This window comes from Pezoporus wallicus, unplaced genomic scaffold (assembly GCF_028554395.1).
Source record: "Pezoporus wallicus isolate ANWC-B61680 ecotype Strahan unplaced genomic scaffold, APGP_CSIRO_Pwel_v1 contig_2025, whole genome shotgun sequence".
Classification (NCBI taxonomy): domain Eukaryota; kingdom Metazoa; phylum Chordata; class Aves; order Psittaciformes; family Psittacidae; genus Pezoporus; species Pezoporus wallicus.
In genome coordinates, this window is record NW_026640253.1 from 1051696 (window position 1) to 1069090 (window position 17395).

At 34.3% G+C, this 17395-nt stretch overlaps 1 protein-coding gene across 2 annotated transcripts in view; it reads left to right on the forward strand.

The window, feature by feature from the left end:
- Positions 1–17395, forward strand: part of PLEKHA7 (pleckstrin homology domain containing A7) — a 162707-nt gene that overhangs the window by 137172 nt on the left and 8140 nt on the right. The window contains exons 14-25 of one of the 2 annotated variants that reach the window (XM_057418314.1): positions 2642–2668; positions 2919–2987; positions 3130–3210; positions 4321–4470; positions 6251–6352; positions 9939–10047; positions 11050–11288; positions 11724–11912; positions 12038–12155; positions 12963–13042; positions 13412–13612; positions 16668–16820. In XM_057418314.1, coding sequence (XP_057274297.1) covers positions 2642–2668; positions 2919–2987; positions 3130–3210; positions 4321–4470; positions 6251–6352; positions 9939–10047; positions 11050–11288; positions 11724–11912; positions 12038–12155; positions 12963–13042; positions 13412–13612; positions 16668–16820 — 1518 coding nt within the window. The remainder of the gene's footprint in view (positions 1–2641; positions 2669–2918; positions 2988–3129; positions 3211–4320; positions 4471–6250; positions 6353–9938; positions 10048–11049; positions 11289–11723; positions 11913–12037; positions 12156–12962; positions 13043–13411; positions 13613–16667; positions 16821–17395) is intronic. The other variant, XM_057418315.1, reaches the window with a different exon arrangement.

A 17395-nucleotide genomic window follows, 5' to 3' on the forward strand; every position in this document is an offset into this window, starting at 1 on the left:
ATAAGGTGAAACACAAGTGCTGAAGCAAGCTTCCCTTTTCATGGCTGTGAAATCATGTTCAAGCAGGCTATAGGAGGGATGGATGGGCAGCCTCACTTCTGGATAATTTATAGGAATTATTACAGCAGGAATGGATGAGGAATAAAGGAAACTTTATGCCACCAAGTATAAATTGTGCAGCCAATTGAAGCAAATCTGTGGGCCTTCTCAGTGGTTCAGCAGTGGTCTTGCTTTATTCTTTTCCAGTCATACTGTAATATCTGAAGCTGTTTAGTTGAAAGAGGTTTCCAGTGCAGGCTTGTGTCACATATAAAATGAAGGAAATAGTGCATGGCAGGTACTTGTTATGGGAGGAAGGGTTAGTGTGATTGAAATACCTTTTTTTACTGAGGTTTTAACTAGGTTGCTGACATGACCAATATAGACCTCTTGGTGCAAGCATTGCTACATATTACATGACAGAAAATTTCGTGCTGTAATTCCCAACAGTCTTAAACTGCAATTGGACACGGCTGAGCAAATTTATTTTGTGCTGTGTGTTTGTTTGTGTGTTTTGCAAAAGTAAAGAAGTCCTATGGCTGGATGAACAATCTACCCACAATATAACAAGATAGGTAGATACCTAGTTGTAGCTTCCATAATGGCAGATTATATTATATACACTATAAACCTTAAGGTTGGTGTGACATAAAAGCATGTGATTATGGTTGCTCACGGAGTTTTGAGTTGTAAGGTTTGGGGGTTTTAATTTTTACATCTATAACAAGCTATTACTAAACTTTTGTTTGAAACAGATAGAAAATAATGGACCTCTGATCAACATGATATACAAAGTGCTGAAGAACTCAGCACAAGGGTTACTATCCAGTATACATGTAAGACTGCTTGCATCTGAAATGTGCTCATCCCATTGCTTTTTAAAATAGCAGTCAATGTTTACACATTCTGGCTTTTACAGGTATCTTATGGTAAACAGTAACGCTTTTTGTAAGATTTTACTTTTTCTTTCCTTCCCTTCCCCTCTTTTTTTTTTCCACCCTTTTGGAGTCTGTACGCAAAATTGTGGCTGCCCTTAGTGTTTGGTTTCATTTTATCATCTTTTGAAAATTACTGTGTCAAGTAGAGGCTCCTATGTGTAATTTTGAAAATGTGTAAGCATGCTTAAACTTCATTATGTTCTCATGTTCATTGCTTGATAATTAACAAATTCTTTACATTTCTGAGTATGTAATTTACAATATCTCCCAAATCTGTGGGCTCTTTTTGTTTTTTACATTAATTCTGTTGCTTTGAAAAAGACTTTTGCATTCTCTTAGCTTGCAGATAATTAAATATGCAAAATTTTTACTTTGACATGCTAATATTTATGCTTATATTTACTTGTTGCTATTATATGTAGGATACATAGGATTTAGCATTTAAATAATTCCATTAATATTTTTGAAAGAAAGGATTTTTCTTATATAAAACACATCTTTGTTGAAAATGCAACATCTGAAAATTCAAAGTTTTGAGACCCAGTAAATGCTTTCTGTTTTGGTGGTGGGGAGGTAACATTTCACCACATGAAACCTTATGATAAGTCTTTGAATGGAGTCTGCCAATGGAGGAGAGAAGACAGTAACCATAAATGATGACCATGCTCTTCTGTCTTAAGCCTACTTTGTTGTTTGAAAATACAGTGTTTAGATGGCTAACTTCATGTAACAGAGAGAAACTGAGGTTGTATCAAAGATTTATTTATACTTACAGCAAGAATTAATGACTTTAAGAAAGCTAGCATGATCCTGTAGATGCCTGCTAAGTTAATAAGCAAACCATGTAATTTTGAGTCTGGAGATTGCCAGTTAGTCAGTACAAAAGTAAACTACCCCTTCTACCCCACCAAAAAAGCTAACAACTTCTGTTCTTGTATTAAAACCTCTGGTCTTATATTATTAAAGATAATATTTAAGTGAATATTACTTCATAAACTCTTCACTGTGTATGACTAGAAATATACCATATATGACTACTATACTTCTAAACACTAGATGTTTCTTTGGAAAGATAGTATTTGCTTTAATTAATTCTTAAAAATATTCTAATCTAGTAATATTAAGTCATTAAAGTTTAAGGCTTTAAAAAACTGTATGATTAATGGACTGTATTATACTGCCATTAGCTTTATTTATTCACAAAAAGGGTCCCACATAAACAGTGGAAATAATAAATGTTATAAACAGAGATAGACATGCCTTCACTTTAAGATTGCTGTTAAGGTTGAAAGTATGATATAGTACAGTTTCTGTATTGATTTAAAAACTATGTTATGTGAGAAGATAATCTTCTTACCAGAAATGGAATATGAAACTAGTGATTTATGGAATGAGAGATGTGGTATGTTGTAAACATGTCAAAATAGATTAATTGCGTTTAATTCCACTGTAGCATTTTTATAACAGTCTGTCTTTAATAAAATTTACCCTGTACTATGGAAGAGACTATACTTTGTAGAATGAAATACTTGCCAAAAAGTTGTAATTTTAGTCATTAATTAATGCTGTTACTCATGCAACCACACATTTAAAGGAAATATTCAAGTCCTGTGGCTTCAAGAAACCTATTAAATCTGAACTGTTAAAACTATTAGGTTTTGCAGGAACAGAACCTTCATAACCATAGACAGGTGGGATTATGCTATTTTGTACAGAATTTTAGGCTGCTGTAAGAGTTATTAAATAGCCTAATATAACCAGTAAACCTTTCTGATACCATTTTTTAAAATAAAACTAAAGCCATATTTGAAGAGTTGTATCCGACATTTGATTAATCTTTGTTAATAACCATGAATATTTAACAAAACTTTTCATTGCTGAAGCATAATTAGGTTTTGCTTGCAACAAATTTCTCACATCTTTAAAACCTGTTCCTCTTAGATGACAGGGCGTGACACATTAAAAGGACGAAGTACCAAACCTGTCAAAATTGCAGAAAGTGATATTGATGTAAGTATGAAATACCACTTCAGAAGCTCCTGTACTATTTCGGCTATTTATGGTGTACTGTAACATGTTACGTTCTTTGGGGTCAATATTACTAGTGGAGACTTTTATTATCTGACATTTATTCATATATTTTCATTTTCAGGTCAAGCTAAGTGTTTTCTGTGAGCAGGACAGAATTCTGCAGGACTTGGAGGACAAAATAAGAGCTCTTAAGGAAAACAAAGTAAGTAGATTAAAAACTGGTTTATAAAACAGTAACTTGTATTTAATAACAAAATATAGAATAACAAACAAAAAAGTCAAATTGATAAATGCTGCTTGTATTGTAGTAGTTTTTTGTGGACATGTGTGTAAACTTACGTAAGGCAAAAATCAGTTTCTGTGGTAGGATTGAGTATCTGCTTCTAGAAATCATGATTTTGAAAATGAATGTTTTAAAAATGTATACATTTACTTTTCTGGCCATTATTAAAAATTGGGGTACATACACTTTTCTGTGTAGTTTTGCATTATGTCTTAATACATATATGGCTGGAGGCTGAGTCATGTTTCATTTGCAGTTCTTCCCACCTGCACAAACATTGTTTGCATAAATTGCAGTGTGTTACCATACTGGGCTCTTGCTGTAACATGTGGTGACTTGTATTTTGGTTTTGTCTTTTTTTTTTTAAAAAAAAAGGAAGAAAAAAAGGAAAAAGGAGTGAGAGAAGGAAGGGAGATTCAAGCTTGTAGTAATTTCAGAAACCTATGCTGGTTTAAATACAGTGCTGTGAACTTAGTTATGAGGACTATGACTAAAATACTGGAATATCTTCTGTGACAAGTTTGTAATTGGAACCCACAACTTTTCCTCTGTGCCTGTTGAAGTCAGAGTTCAAATAGTAAACAGTAACAAAATTCTTTGCCTTTCCTTGTCTTTCCTTGTTTTTATGGCTAATTCAACTATAGCAGTGCATCCTTAAATAAACAGGTAATGCCGTGCTGTCACAGTTCTATACTGCTTAAGGGGATTTTTCTAAAACTGTAAATTTAAGTTTTGTACAGACTGTAAATAAAATTCCTCTCTCAGTACTTTGTGTTTTTCACAATTTTGGCTTCTTAATGGAAAGATTTAATGGAAAATATCAGATAAGTTTGGTTATAGTAGTTAATTAAGACTATTGCAGTTTTTCATTTACATCTTAGTCTCTGCAACAGGAGGCCAGTCCTAAACTCTAGTGGCTTATAGGAAAGACTGAGGGCATGGAAAACAACTTTTACATTCCCACAGGTTCATCCACGTAAAAATTCCATTTAAATACTATAAGCTTACTGCCACCTTCTTCTTTGTTAGGATCAGCTGGAATCTGTTTTGGAGGTTTCTCACAGGCAGATGGAACAGTACAAAGACCAACCGCAACACGCAGAAAAAATTTCTTACCAGCAGAGACTTTTGCAAGAGGATCTCATACATATCCGAGCGGAAATATCTAAAGTTTCAACGGTGTGTGGTTTGTGGTTTTTCAAGGAAATGATAACTAAAATACCAGTTAAACTGTATTGTTTGTTGGATAGGGCTGTTAAGGCCTGTTCTGAACTGGTTTGGTGAAGGTACAGGATACTAAACCAGAACAAAAAAAATGTTAAGCAATCTCTCCAGCTTTCCTTTTCAGTGCTCCTCCCTGTTATTCCCCTAAAGAAAGCTAAAAAACCTTTTTTCTACCTTTTACATTTATGGATGGGACATAAATTGAAAGTCCTTCCGCTGGTCCTTTGAAAATATATATGTGATTCCAGTGTATTTTTCCAGGGAAAAGGAATTGGGAAAGTCTGTTGAATCTGTTGATACTATGACTTAATAAAATTCAAGTGCTATCTGATATTAAATTTTTATTAATAAAAATATTTCTAAGAATTGGCCATGAAAGAGAGTATATTAAACCTGGGTGTTTTGTACTTACTGTATTATTCCTACCTATTAATGAGTATGAGACTAGCTCTTCGTAAGATTGTTTTTAGAATTGCATGAACACCTTTCCTATAGTAAGATCTGACCATAAAAATTCCAATATTGTTTAAATGTATATATGCAGTTGTTTGTGCCTGTCTTTCACAGACAGCATTTAAAATTTAATTGTGGGCATAAATAGCAAGTAATTGTAGGAATGCCTGTACTGCTCCAGTCCAAGGCTCCTTCTAGCCCTGGGTTCTGGCTTCAGCAGTGGGCATCAGCAGATGCTTAGGGAAGAGTAAGGATAGGAGAGGTGAGCACTATTTCCTGTCATAACCAGTCCAGCTTCTAGCTATTTTCTGTTCAGAGAATACATGAGGTTGGTATTATTTTGTCTATTTAGTAATCGTCAGTAGATCTCATTTCCAAGAACCTGTACTGTCCCCTATTAAAGTCTGTGAACCTTTTGCATCCAAAACATCGTTTGGCAAGGTATTGCACAGATCTTTTCTCCACTGAGTGGACAAACACTTTTTTTTTTTTTGAGGCTGACTTGTGCATGTTTCATGTGATAGAACCTTCCTACTGCATGAGAAAGGATTCGGAATGGTCAGTCATTGTCTACTCTCTCCATGTTACTCATGGTATCATAAACCTCCATTATTTCTACCCCTCAACTCCCAAGTGATCTCTTTTCCAGAATTCATACAAAAAGCCAATTCCGTCATTCCTTACCTAAAAATGCTTCAGACACTTGATTTTTTTTTCAGTTTGGGGTCAGAAGGCAGACTATGGTGGCATGAATGCTGGAAATAACGAGTGTGATTGGATAGCCTTGTTTTCTAGGTGTCTGCTTGTGTATTCACTTATAATGCCATTACAACACAGTCTGTAGAACTTTCAAGGGACATGCTTTGTGTTTCAAAATGTGAGTTCTGGTTCAGGTGACTGAATTTTAATTATAAACTTGTTTATAATTAGATAGAGGAGTAAAGGAAAAGGAACTGGAATAGGCTTGATTCCTCCATAGCATATTAGTCATAGTTCAGATTCTATTACATGCCAGTTTTATGCTTAAGAAATTGTTTTGTGTGAGGAAGCTTTCCAAAGGTTTTTTAACTAGGGATTCTTGACTTGATCTTGCAAGCTATAAAGTGTTTTGAAGTTTATCCTCAAGCCTAAGCAGAAGTGTGACTACAAAATAGATTTTTCTCTTCTTTTTATAATAGAACACCACTATCTTAAAAAAACTTTGGTGCTTAATTAGAGAATTTATAGAGGTATTATGAAATTTATTGTAACTTTTATATTAGAGTATTCCCTCTGTTAATAGGAAATGGAAAATGCTTGGAATGAATATCTGAAATTAGAAAAGGATGTGACCCAGCTGAAAAAAGCCTTAGAGGAACAGATGAATAGTTCATTGGTATCTCAGGTGAGTCCATTTCCAGATGCTGTTTTTTATATGAGGTGATTTTGTCTGAACTTGAAAGCTATCATCTGCTAAGAGAAATTCTCTGCAAGTTTTGCACTGTATTCAGCTGTCATGTAGTGTAGTTTGCAAAGTTCAGACACTGTCACAGCAGAGCTGTGCAGTAACTATCTTGCAGCATATGTAATAGTTTCTCATAAGTTCTCTATGCAAATTTGTCATTATTTTATTATGTTTTTATTACATGCTGACATCTTGACATTGATAACGTATTTAATTTATCGCAATGTGCAGGACTTCTTAGTCTTCCATTTATTTGATCTGACATTGCTGGCTTCTTTACCCATTTTTGAGAACATCAGTCACTGGCTCAGTATTGTCATTACTTGTTCTTTGTCATGTTCTTCTATTTATGGAAGATTTATCTCTGTAGATTGTTTTGTGAAGTGGAATAAGTGTTTTAACAGCCATCAGTAATTGAAAGGCATATCAGTTTTAAATCAATTATTCAGTTTTCAATTTTACAAAGAAGCTTTGTTTGAAGCTAAGTTATTCTGTTTGCTGAACTGAATGTGGCACACCAGATTATTTCTACATACCTGCTTACAACTGGTGATTTTATTATTAAAGCAGGGAATATAGTCCAAATAATTTTTCCTGTGTTTAAGCAGAACAGTTTTATTTAAATGACAAAATATAAGGAACAAAGCTAACGTATATATTTTGCTGAAATCTTAGTTTACTGTTCCAAATATCCTGACCAGAAGAGCTCACTAGTTAAAATTTATTTATTTGCAATAAATATCAGATACAAATTGAAGTCTGTTTATTTTCACTATTAATGGATATATGTTTTGTGTCAAAGCAAGAGCTGTAAAACTTTTAATTGCATCATGCTTTAAAGTCCATTTTCATTTAATTATGGGCAGTGGGGGAGTCATTCAGTTTCTAGAGCCAAAATATTGTTAATTCAACTCAGCTGTAGAATCCATCCTTCCAAATAATCCCAGGGGTATTTTAGAATAAAATCATCCCTGTATAAAATTATTTCGCTTAACAAAGGGAAATTACAGGCTTAATCAAAATACACTTTATTAAAGGAACAATTTCCCATTCTGCATTGAGCATGCCTAAAATACTGGATGTGTGGTATGTGATTCAGCAATGCAGTGAATTAACCGAGTTAATTCAGTTTTATTAACACCTCATATTGTCATATGCATGCATACTTTTAACAAAATGCACATGCACACACACAAACATGTGCATGTTGTGTGTTTTGTGTATGTTTATGTATATGTATGTATGTATAGATGTTTGTCTAAGATATAAAACTGTGTTTCTGAGTAAGTTTTTTGGAGATATTAATGAGAGATAATTATTTCAGAAAGCACTGAATATTCTTAAAACTATACTCCTTCAAAAACGTCTCACTTGAAGTATCCATAATTAGAAGTTTTTTAATCTCTGCCGAAGGGTATGTGGACTCAAGGTCATTTATCTAGTATTTTCCAGCAGTACTACATTAATACATACTGTATTTTTTAAAAATGCAGTCTGCCTGGAATATTATTAAAAATTCTGTAAATTTACAGGCTCAAGTTGCTGTAGTAAACAGTTAGTGTTGTTTCTATATAGCATTAATTAAGAGGTTGAAAACTGAATGTTTCAAGCAGCTTGGTCAGAGTAAATCTAGGTTATAAGTGTAGGTTCATTGTCTTTTGCTGAAGGGTTGGGGGGATCTGAGCATACTGAAATGAACAGATGTATTTTGCCAGTGATAACTTTTTAGCTGGTGTTTCTCCTCTTGTTTTATAAATCATTCTGGATTATGTTTCTATGTGAAGGAAGCTAGAGAAATCAATTTATCTCTCCAAGTTACCTTTTAATGCTTGCCTATAAAATATATTTATACCCTTTTGTAAAGAACAATCTTGGCTTTTGTAATTTAAAAACAAATTCATCTGTTTATCTTTTAGATCTAGTCCATTTTTGATCTAAAATATTCTCTTCACATCAATGTTTAACTAATGGGAAGAAATAATATTAGAAGATATCCTGGCTTTCGTATATTACTAATAGAACATTTTCTGAGTAGTTTCAGAAGCAGGATTTTTTTGTACACATGGGTTGTTTTGTTGTGTCTGGTTTGGGTTTGTTTTTTTTTTTAACCAGTTCTGAGGCTTGATTATTGTAAATCCATCATTTGGTTCCTTGTAGTATGATTAATCTCAGAAAAATGAAATGAAATGTGCAAATTTATAGTTTGTATTCTGGCAATCTTTCAAGATGCATCCCATCTATCGAGTGAGTTTACTACAGGCAAATGATGTTTTCCATCATTTAAATGTTTGTGTTCTTGGCACCCTGCTTGCTGATCTGTAACCTGGCTGAACATATTTTCTGATCAAAGACAGAAAGTGGAAAGCAATTTATATGCCTTCCTTAGCTCTATGAGGTGTAAGAGCTTTTACTGAAGTTTTTCTCTTTCAGGCTTATAGGATTAATTAGTGGTTATTTTGCAACTCATGGCAAGTGATGGATTTCTAGAGTTCCTGAGCAGTTTGTAAAGCAATTCTTAACTGGAGTGTTTCACTGCCTTCTGCTTTCCTTAATAATACTGGTTTTGTCTTGATTTTACTAAGTTTATTCTTAAAGTAAATTTTTGAAAGCAGAATTACCAGGCTTTGATGAAGTAGATGAGAATAGCTATTTATGATGCTTGCAGTGAACATCTGACTGAAGTGGTGGCTTCAGTAGCCAAGGCCACTAGCTGCAAGATGCAATCAAAGGCAGAGTCCAGACTGTAAACAGAGCTTCCCTTTCTTTCCTCCTGGAAATCTTGGTAAAGCAAATACGATGCAAGATGACACCAAATCCTGGAACAGCAGCAGTATATTGTTTCAACCTATAATACATTATGGCCAGTAGGCCTAGCAACTCAAATATAAGAAGAAATTAAGTTTCTCAGCTCTTCTGAGTTAATTCTGGTTTTATATTTCATCCAATAAAAGGAAGTGCACAGCAATATTTAGGGTGACTATACTTACTTTTTTCCTTTTTAATGTTGGACACTTCCTCTAAATATATTAAGATGAGTTTGGTATAGCTGCCTTAGCAGTCTCAAGTGTGTTAGTATAGGATTTAAGAACAAAATCCAAATGAAAATGTTCTGTAAGCTCATTTTGTGCAAAACATTAAACTAGGGTTTTGTAGCCTGCATAAGATTGTAGAAGAAGACGTAGAGGTCTCTCTTTCCCTGAATCTTCCATAGGAAGTCTTCCAAGACTCAGAAAATACTCTAATAAAGTTTATGGGCGAGATATGTTGGTTTGTTAATGGGTTTTGGTTTTGGTTTGGTTTTTGCTGGGTTGTTTTTGTTTTTTTTCTTTAGTGGTGGGTGTTTGGTTGATTTTTCTTTTTGATTTCTAATTTTAAAATAATTATTTAACTGATTTCTAGACTTCTAAGTTTTTATGTAAGTTCTGAAACATTAGTTTGGTTTTCGTGTGAAAAGGATAAACCCATGATAAAATAACATGGAGATACAATTGCCTTTTCTTTTTTTTTCTTTTACTACAACCATCAGGAGAAAACACAAATACAAAAAGACTTGTGGAGAATTGAAGATGTTACAGCTGGTTTGAGTGCAAATAAAGCAAATTACAAAACCATAGTAGACTCCATCAAGAATCCAGGTAAGTAGAACATAATTAAAGCATAAAAAAACAAGCAGCTGAATCTGTGGGTCTGCACAAATAGTCTAGAAGTTTGTTCTACTGCAGAAAATCCAGTTAATTTTGCTATTGGTAGTGTCAGTAATCTCTGTTGATTGAGCACATTCACCTGGTGGTATTTTGTTGAGGTGGCAAAGAGGTTTTTAGTTGTTTTTTCTTTTATATACTGGTGAACAAAAATGTAACAAGCCAGAGAAAGGGAACAATAATAGTGGTCTAAATTCTTCAAGTTTCAGAAAGAGCTTCTGTCGTATGCCGGGCTAACACCAGCATAGCATCTATTCTGCATTCTGCCCAGGGGCTGCTGTGTTGATGCAGTTACTTTCTCCCTTCCTCCCCTTTCAGGGAGGTGTTTGGTGGGCAAAGCAACAACATCAACTATGGAAGGAGAAGTGTGTGTGGTCTGCATTTCAATTACCTTATGTTTCAAAGAAAAGACCTAAGCATTGGGGCAGCAAGACAGTTAATACCTACTGTAAATTCACTTTAAAGTATCTTTGCTCACCTTTTAGATACAGAGATAAAATAGTTCTGAGATGGTGAGATTTTATTTAAGGTATGACTATGAGTGTTTTGCCTTGTCCAAATCTGTAGATATCATACAGAATCTGTTGCATGGGGCCAAATGCAGCCTATGAACTGACGTCATATGACTCTTGGGCTTTTCCTTCCTTCCCTCCCAGTACCATCTCCAAGGAGTTTTACTGGATGATATTAAAGTGTGTGTTTTATATTTATCCTGAAAGAGTTGTTTGAATCCTCATCAAGAAGATGTTTATACCCTTCCTGCAATCTGACAATCAAACATTTTTATATCAACCCCCCCACCCTCCCCTGTTTGTGATCAAAGCAATGTGCAGAGTATTAGGGCCATTTTATGAAGTCTCAGAATGTTAATTGCTATTCTTCTGAAAATTATTGATAAGAAACAACACCTAACACATTTGCATATTTCTCCCATAGAGAGAAAAATAGTGCCTTCATTTTCTCAGCCATCAGTGCCTTCCTTACCAGCTTCCCTTGCAACTGCAGATAGCAAACTTTCAGTTCCGCAAAGCCCTCCACCCAGTCCTGTTAAATCGTCTCTGGAGGTTAGGCTGTATCCACAGCCTTATTTCCAGACCAGAACACAGCACCAAGCACAGCAGCTGAAAAAAATCGAGCCACCTCTTCAGTCACCAATTAAGCTCAAGCCAAAGGTTGTAAGTACTGCTCTTGTGAGATTCCTTCCCCAAGATTTCCAGGTACATCTGGCAGAAACAGTGAAGGTTTCATGGTTACAAAGTGCAAACACTGTGGAGGCAGAGCAGGGAGACTCTTAAGGTATTTGTATTGAAATTGAGCAATAGCACTTGCAGCAGAAGAGATATGTCCCTAATCTAGAGTTTTATGCAGTAGCCATATGCTGGTTTAGGACATACCAATACAGAATCTTCCTTGGTAATGCTTTGTGGTTGATTAGTTGTTTACTTTCTTGGGTCTTGTTTGCTTTTTAAAACCTCAAGCTGCTGGTGTGTTTAGAGGAGAGCATGCTAAAGCAGTCACAAGTAACTCATATAATGTAGTAAAATTTCAATCAGTTTATGCCAGACTGTTTTCAGATTGTTTGCCAAAAACCTGTGTTTTCCTGTTACCAGGAAGATGAAGCACCGCCCAGACCTCCTCTCCCTCAGTTGTACAGTCCTGATGATCAGCCACCAGCTGTTCCACCTCTCCCAAGAGAAGCCACTGTCATCAGACACACATCAGTGAGGGGCCTGAAGCGTCAGTCAGATGAAAGGAAAAGAGACAGAGAACTTGGACAGTATGTAAATGGAGATTACAGGGTGAGCACTCATACACCTAAACACCTGCACTTTAAAGATGCATGACCCTGTTATAGGTATGAACCTATAATAAAATATATTACTGTCTGTAAAATACAAAGACTGATGAGTATTTTTCTGTATAGGTGGAACTGCGTTCATACATGAGTGAACCAGAACTGGCAACAATAGGCGGTGACCTCAGCCAACCTTCCAGTGTTTTAATAAGCTCTGACAGTAGATACCAGACATTACCTACCCGTGGTAAGCCAGGAATTTATGTAGTTGATTTTTAACAGTACTTGTAGTTGATTTTTAATAGTACTGTGTGCATAGGAGCTTTTCTCTCCTAGGAGTTTGTGAAGACGGTCTTTGTCATCAGACCATTATTTTTAGATTAAATATACAATGCTTTGAAAGTCTACAGATTTTGTTCATTTTAATGGTTTAATGTTACAGACAAGCAGACTTCTGCAAAGCAACTTAATATATAGTGCTTAAAAAACAAGAACATAGCAAACCATGAAATTAGCTATTAGAATGTTTCCTGTATTCCGAGTGAGTTTTCCTCATAATTTCTGTGTGATCTTTTACAAACTTAAGTATTTTATAAAAACACTTGTATTGTCATTGAAATGAAAGCAATAAAGAATATGAGTACAATAGCCCCAGACACTAAATGTGACTTAACATTCCATCCCCACTGTGCTACAGTCCTGTAAGCTTCACAAATGAGGATAGAGGGGATACTTGGGGAAAAGAAATTAATTTCTTAGCCATTCTCTTCTTATTTCTTTCCTGTGAATGTTGAGGGTTGATTTTCTTCATAGATGTGATTATTTGTATGGCTTATCTACTGTTGTACAACTGAGTTCACCTCGTACCTCATGTAATATAACCTTCTAAATTACTGTATATCTTTCTGAATTTTGATCAATAATGACCTGAAATATTACTTTAGGCTGAAATAAAGTAACCAGAATGTTGCAGAAAAAGCATGATAACTTAAACATCTGACACTTCTTTATGTCTGTAATTTTGGTTTAAAGCATTCTCTTTTTCCTGATAAAGGTTTATCTGGATCAACTTCCAGGTTGCACCAATCATCTACCATTTCATCATTTGCAACACTTCGAAGGGATAGGTCCAAGGTAAGTTTTAAAATAACATCTGTAGGCAAATGTCTGAACCATTATAAATTTTTAAGCCCAGAGTGTATTTTGCACTGCAGGAAGTGGGATTGTAGTAGCGTGGGAGATGGCGAACACCTGTGATCTAATAAAATCTCCATTTTTACTTTCTTAAATGAATTGGGAAGACAGACAACTTAATGCATTTGAAAGAGACATATAAAACAATGTTTAGAACCAAAATCAGCACTATTAACAGAAAATGTAGGGTTGAAAAGAACAAAATCAGGTTAATTTAGTAATAAGGTAGGATAAAGAGTTCAATTTTTGTATACTTCGTATAAAGTATTGATTACAACATGTGTTTTGTGCGTATTGTGACTTCTACAGGAAAGACCAAAGAGTGCCTTGGAACGTTTATACTCTGGAGACCACCAAAGAGGCAAGATGAGTGCAGAGGAACAACTAGAAAGAATGAAGCGACATCAGAAGGCATTAGTTCGTGAACGCAAGAGAACTCTTAGCCAAGGAGAAAGGCAGTCTGTTTCATCTCGATCTTTCATCAGGCCCATTTCTGCAGACATAGGCTCAGTATGTTAGATGTGCCTTAAAAGGACTAAACTAAAAATATCTTTGTTTTTTTTTTTTTTCCTAGCAAGCACTTTCACTTGAGTATGTGTGATGCTTCTAATCTAATTAAATTAGTGTTATACAGTATAAAATGAGTTCAGAGAGTGAGTAACAGATGATCTTTTCTTACTAGTAGTTACAGTGTATGTAGCAGGTTCAGCAGGTAAGTTGGTCAGAGGTTAGTGTGCTGAGTGATTTTAGAGACATGGTTGGTTTTTATTGGAATTGTATTTAGAAAGTGTAAGAAGCTTGTACAATTTTAAAAGTCCTTCATAATGGAATGGGCCTTTTAGAATGTTCTTTTTCACCATGGGTATTTTTCTTTCTAATTCATAAATCAGGCTGCAAGATAGTCGTGGTAATACCAGACACAGGTAGTGTTTGTTTTCGTAAAAAAGCTTATAAATGTGTAATCAACTTTAATCATGCTGATTGGAAATTTATGTAAGAGCTAATGTGTTTGATACAAATTCTTCTTTAAAGCTTAAAATGTAGAATATTCTAATAAGGCTCAAATTTAGGCTGCTGAAGAAAAGTATTTTTGTTGCGTTCTGAGGTAAAATACTGTACAGATGATAAGTTTGTAATGATACATTTTGGATACTAACCAAAGCAATTCTAATTGGTGAAGTTACCCAGTCGCTCACTTGGTGCTAAACCAAGATTGTACTGTAATTGCACTTATGCTGTGGTCTCTTAAATTATTTTTTTATTTGGTCCACTAGAGCTTTAGAATGATCACCTTGTTTTACCTAATTCATTGCACAAGATCTCTTGCTTTTAGATTTGTCACTCATCATACCTAATGCCTCTTTTATTTTTTTTTTCTTTTGTTTGCTTGTTTTTAATTTGTAGAATTTTGTAGTTATTTTAAAATTTCTAACTGGACTACTCAATTTTTACCAGGCTTAATTGCATTTAGTATGTGCCTCAACTGCTAGCATTAAAACCCCTGTAATATTCAGCCTTTCATTCCCACTGCTCAGTAGCACTAATTTACAGCCAGTTATTTGTATTTACTTTCCCAGTAAATACGAGTGCACTACTGGGAGACATTCGTCAATTTTGTCTTCTGTTTTGCAATCATAAATTTATTAAAGATAGCGCATAATGTTCGGGAACCTGTAGAAATATGGTATCACTCTTATTTGCATATTTGAATTAGAAGTAAATCTGAGCTTTTTCTGTTTCCTGACTTACATAACATACACAAGTTGAATTTAAATATTTTTGCATCACTCATTAACATTTGTGGCAAACGCCTTATCTATAAATTTGGGTGCCATCTTGGTCTTTTTCTTGCTGTAAAAATTTAAAATAGAATCTTTGAGCCCAAGCAATGTTTTGTAGAGCTCATCTCTTGTACCTGTAGGGCTTCAATACACAAAAAGCATGTTTGATAGCACAATTACTTACAGCATTACAATTATTTAGCAGCCAAAGTGGCAAACATTTAAATGTATAATTGAAGTGCTGCTCAGTATGTAACATTTGCTTTAAACATACATTGTACGTGTAACTTTAATTTTTAATTGGTCAGTTCTCAAGTGTAGTATGACATTTTAAGTATTGATCACAGTACATGAATTTATTTGTTATATGCAATGCCTTTTTAATGTAAAATTGCAACATCAAAGCCAATAAAAATTCTGCTTCATAAGAATGGTTTGATGTTTTTCTTATCTATATACAATAACTTGAAAGCAATACTGTGTATTTAAAATATACTATGTCAATCAGGCCTGGTTCGAATATGAGTAGAAGAATGAGTTTGGAGTACTTGTATGAGAAAACATTTTTTTCTCTTTTGAATTCTGTAAAGAAAAAAAATCTTAATTTTTTGAGATATAATTGCCTTTTAGCTATTTAACTTTTAAAATATAAATGGAATATATGTATCTTCTGAGTGAATATTGAGAGCTTGTGCATGAATAGGTTTCAATTAGATGTATTGATGCAGGTAGCATAATGAAGTCTAAGGACTTCACATGGAGTTCAAACTTCAGCAAAAGATTTGTAGCAGAAATCCTGGAGATACTTTAAGGAAACATAATTCTTCTATAATTCTCTTATTGATACCCTCAAATGCTTGAGGGGTAATTTGTTTGTTGTTGTTCTTTTTTGTCCCTTCTCTTTCCCACTGCTTTTAATACTATGCTTTAAATCTGTATGGCAAAGCCGATGAGATCTGCTGGATGGAATGATGCTACAACTGAACTTAATTTTTTGAATAAGAAAGTGTTGGTAGTGTTCTTAAGCATGAATTTATATGCAGCTGCATTGTGTGTAGTTGTGAAGGAGCTACTATGCAATGATTTGGGAACTAAATTATGCTGCTTAATTTTAATGTTCCGAATTTATTATTGCTCCAGACTTACCTTGTAAAGACTATGTGAAAGATTTTTTTTATCCTTGCAAGTAGTTAGATACTGCTTTTTAGTAAAGTCAGAAGAGCTTAGAAGTTACTAAATTTTTATTTTTGAATTCAAGGCAAGTTAATGCTAGTACATACAATATTATCAGTTTTAAACACTAGGTATTATTCTAAAAAGATACATAAAATTTTCAAGTTTTAAGTCTCAACCTGCAATATAAATACCATTTCAGTGTAGTGATTCAAATTCACACTACACTGCCTGTTTAGAATGCCTAAGATTAATCTGTCAGTCTGTAGACACACTTGTAGTGACATTTGGCTTCCGAAAATGTTTGTGTGGTTAGTTCCGTGTTAATCAGCTTATGTGAAATTGTGATTAATATATTTGTTAGAATTTAATACTGCTGACCATTAACTACAAAATTAAATAATGCTCCAAAATCTGTGTAGCATAGCTAAATATCAAATTTCCTGCCTGCATATGCCAAAAAAGAGTTGTATTTTCTTTTTCTTGTCAGTTAAGGGGTTTGCTCTGTGGATTCTTTCAACAATATATTTTAGCAGTAGTAATGTACATTGCTAAATGATGAATTTGGCAGTATGGTTGAATGCTGTTAATTGTTTTGTATCTATTACCAGTGGAAACGAGAGCAAGAATTTGATTTGCAGTTACTTGAGAGGGCAATTCGTGGAGAAGACAAGGATGAAAATGAATGGTTAAAAGTTCAGCCAGCAGCAGTGACAGAGACAGACCTGGAGCCTCAAGACTATGATTTAGATATTAGCAGAGAGGTAACAGTCACAATTTTTTGCCCTCTATTCTATGCCCCAAAATATTAACCTTTCAAAGTTTTAGGCAATGAATTCTCTTTTCTTTCAAAAGTTAGCTGAAAATTTGAACTAAAAGGAGTCTTTTGGGCATTAAAAATTTATAGCCTGGCACTTAGAATTTCTGCCAGGTTTGTGTTCATGTTGTGTTTTAGCAGAAGAAATCGAAACATTGGCTCTACTGTTTGAAACATGTATTTCAGGAAAAAGTGATTAAGTAAGGGAATATTATATAAATAGAATAAATAGGGAAAAAAAAAAACAAACCTCCAAACATCCAGAGTATTTGAAAATAAGAAACAGCAATGAAGGAAAAGTTAGTTCCCCACAGCTACCTTACTCTTCATGCTGATGGTAAAATATGGTAGAGAAGAGGGAGAGCTGCTTTATTCTGGTCAGAACAGAAAACACTTTTCTGTCATCTTTTCAAATTACTTACTTGGTGTTCTGGCCAGTAATTCTTTTTCAGCACTACTAACGGTGTAAATTACTTGTTTGAAATGCGATTGAGCCATCTGGTGGAAAAGAAAGAATATAGC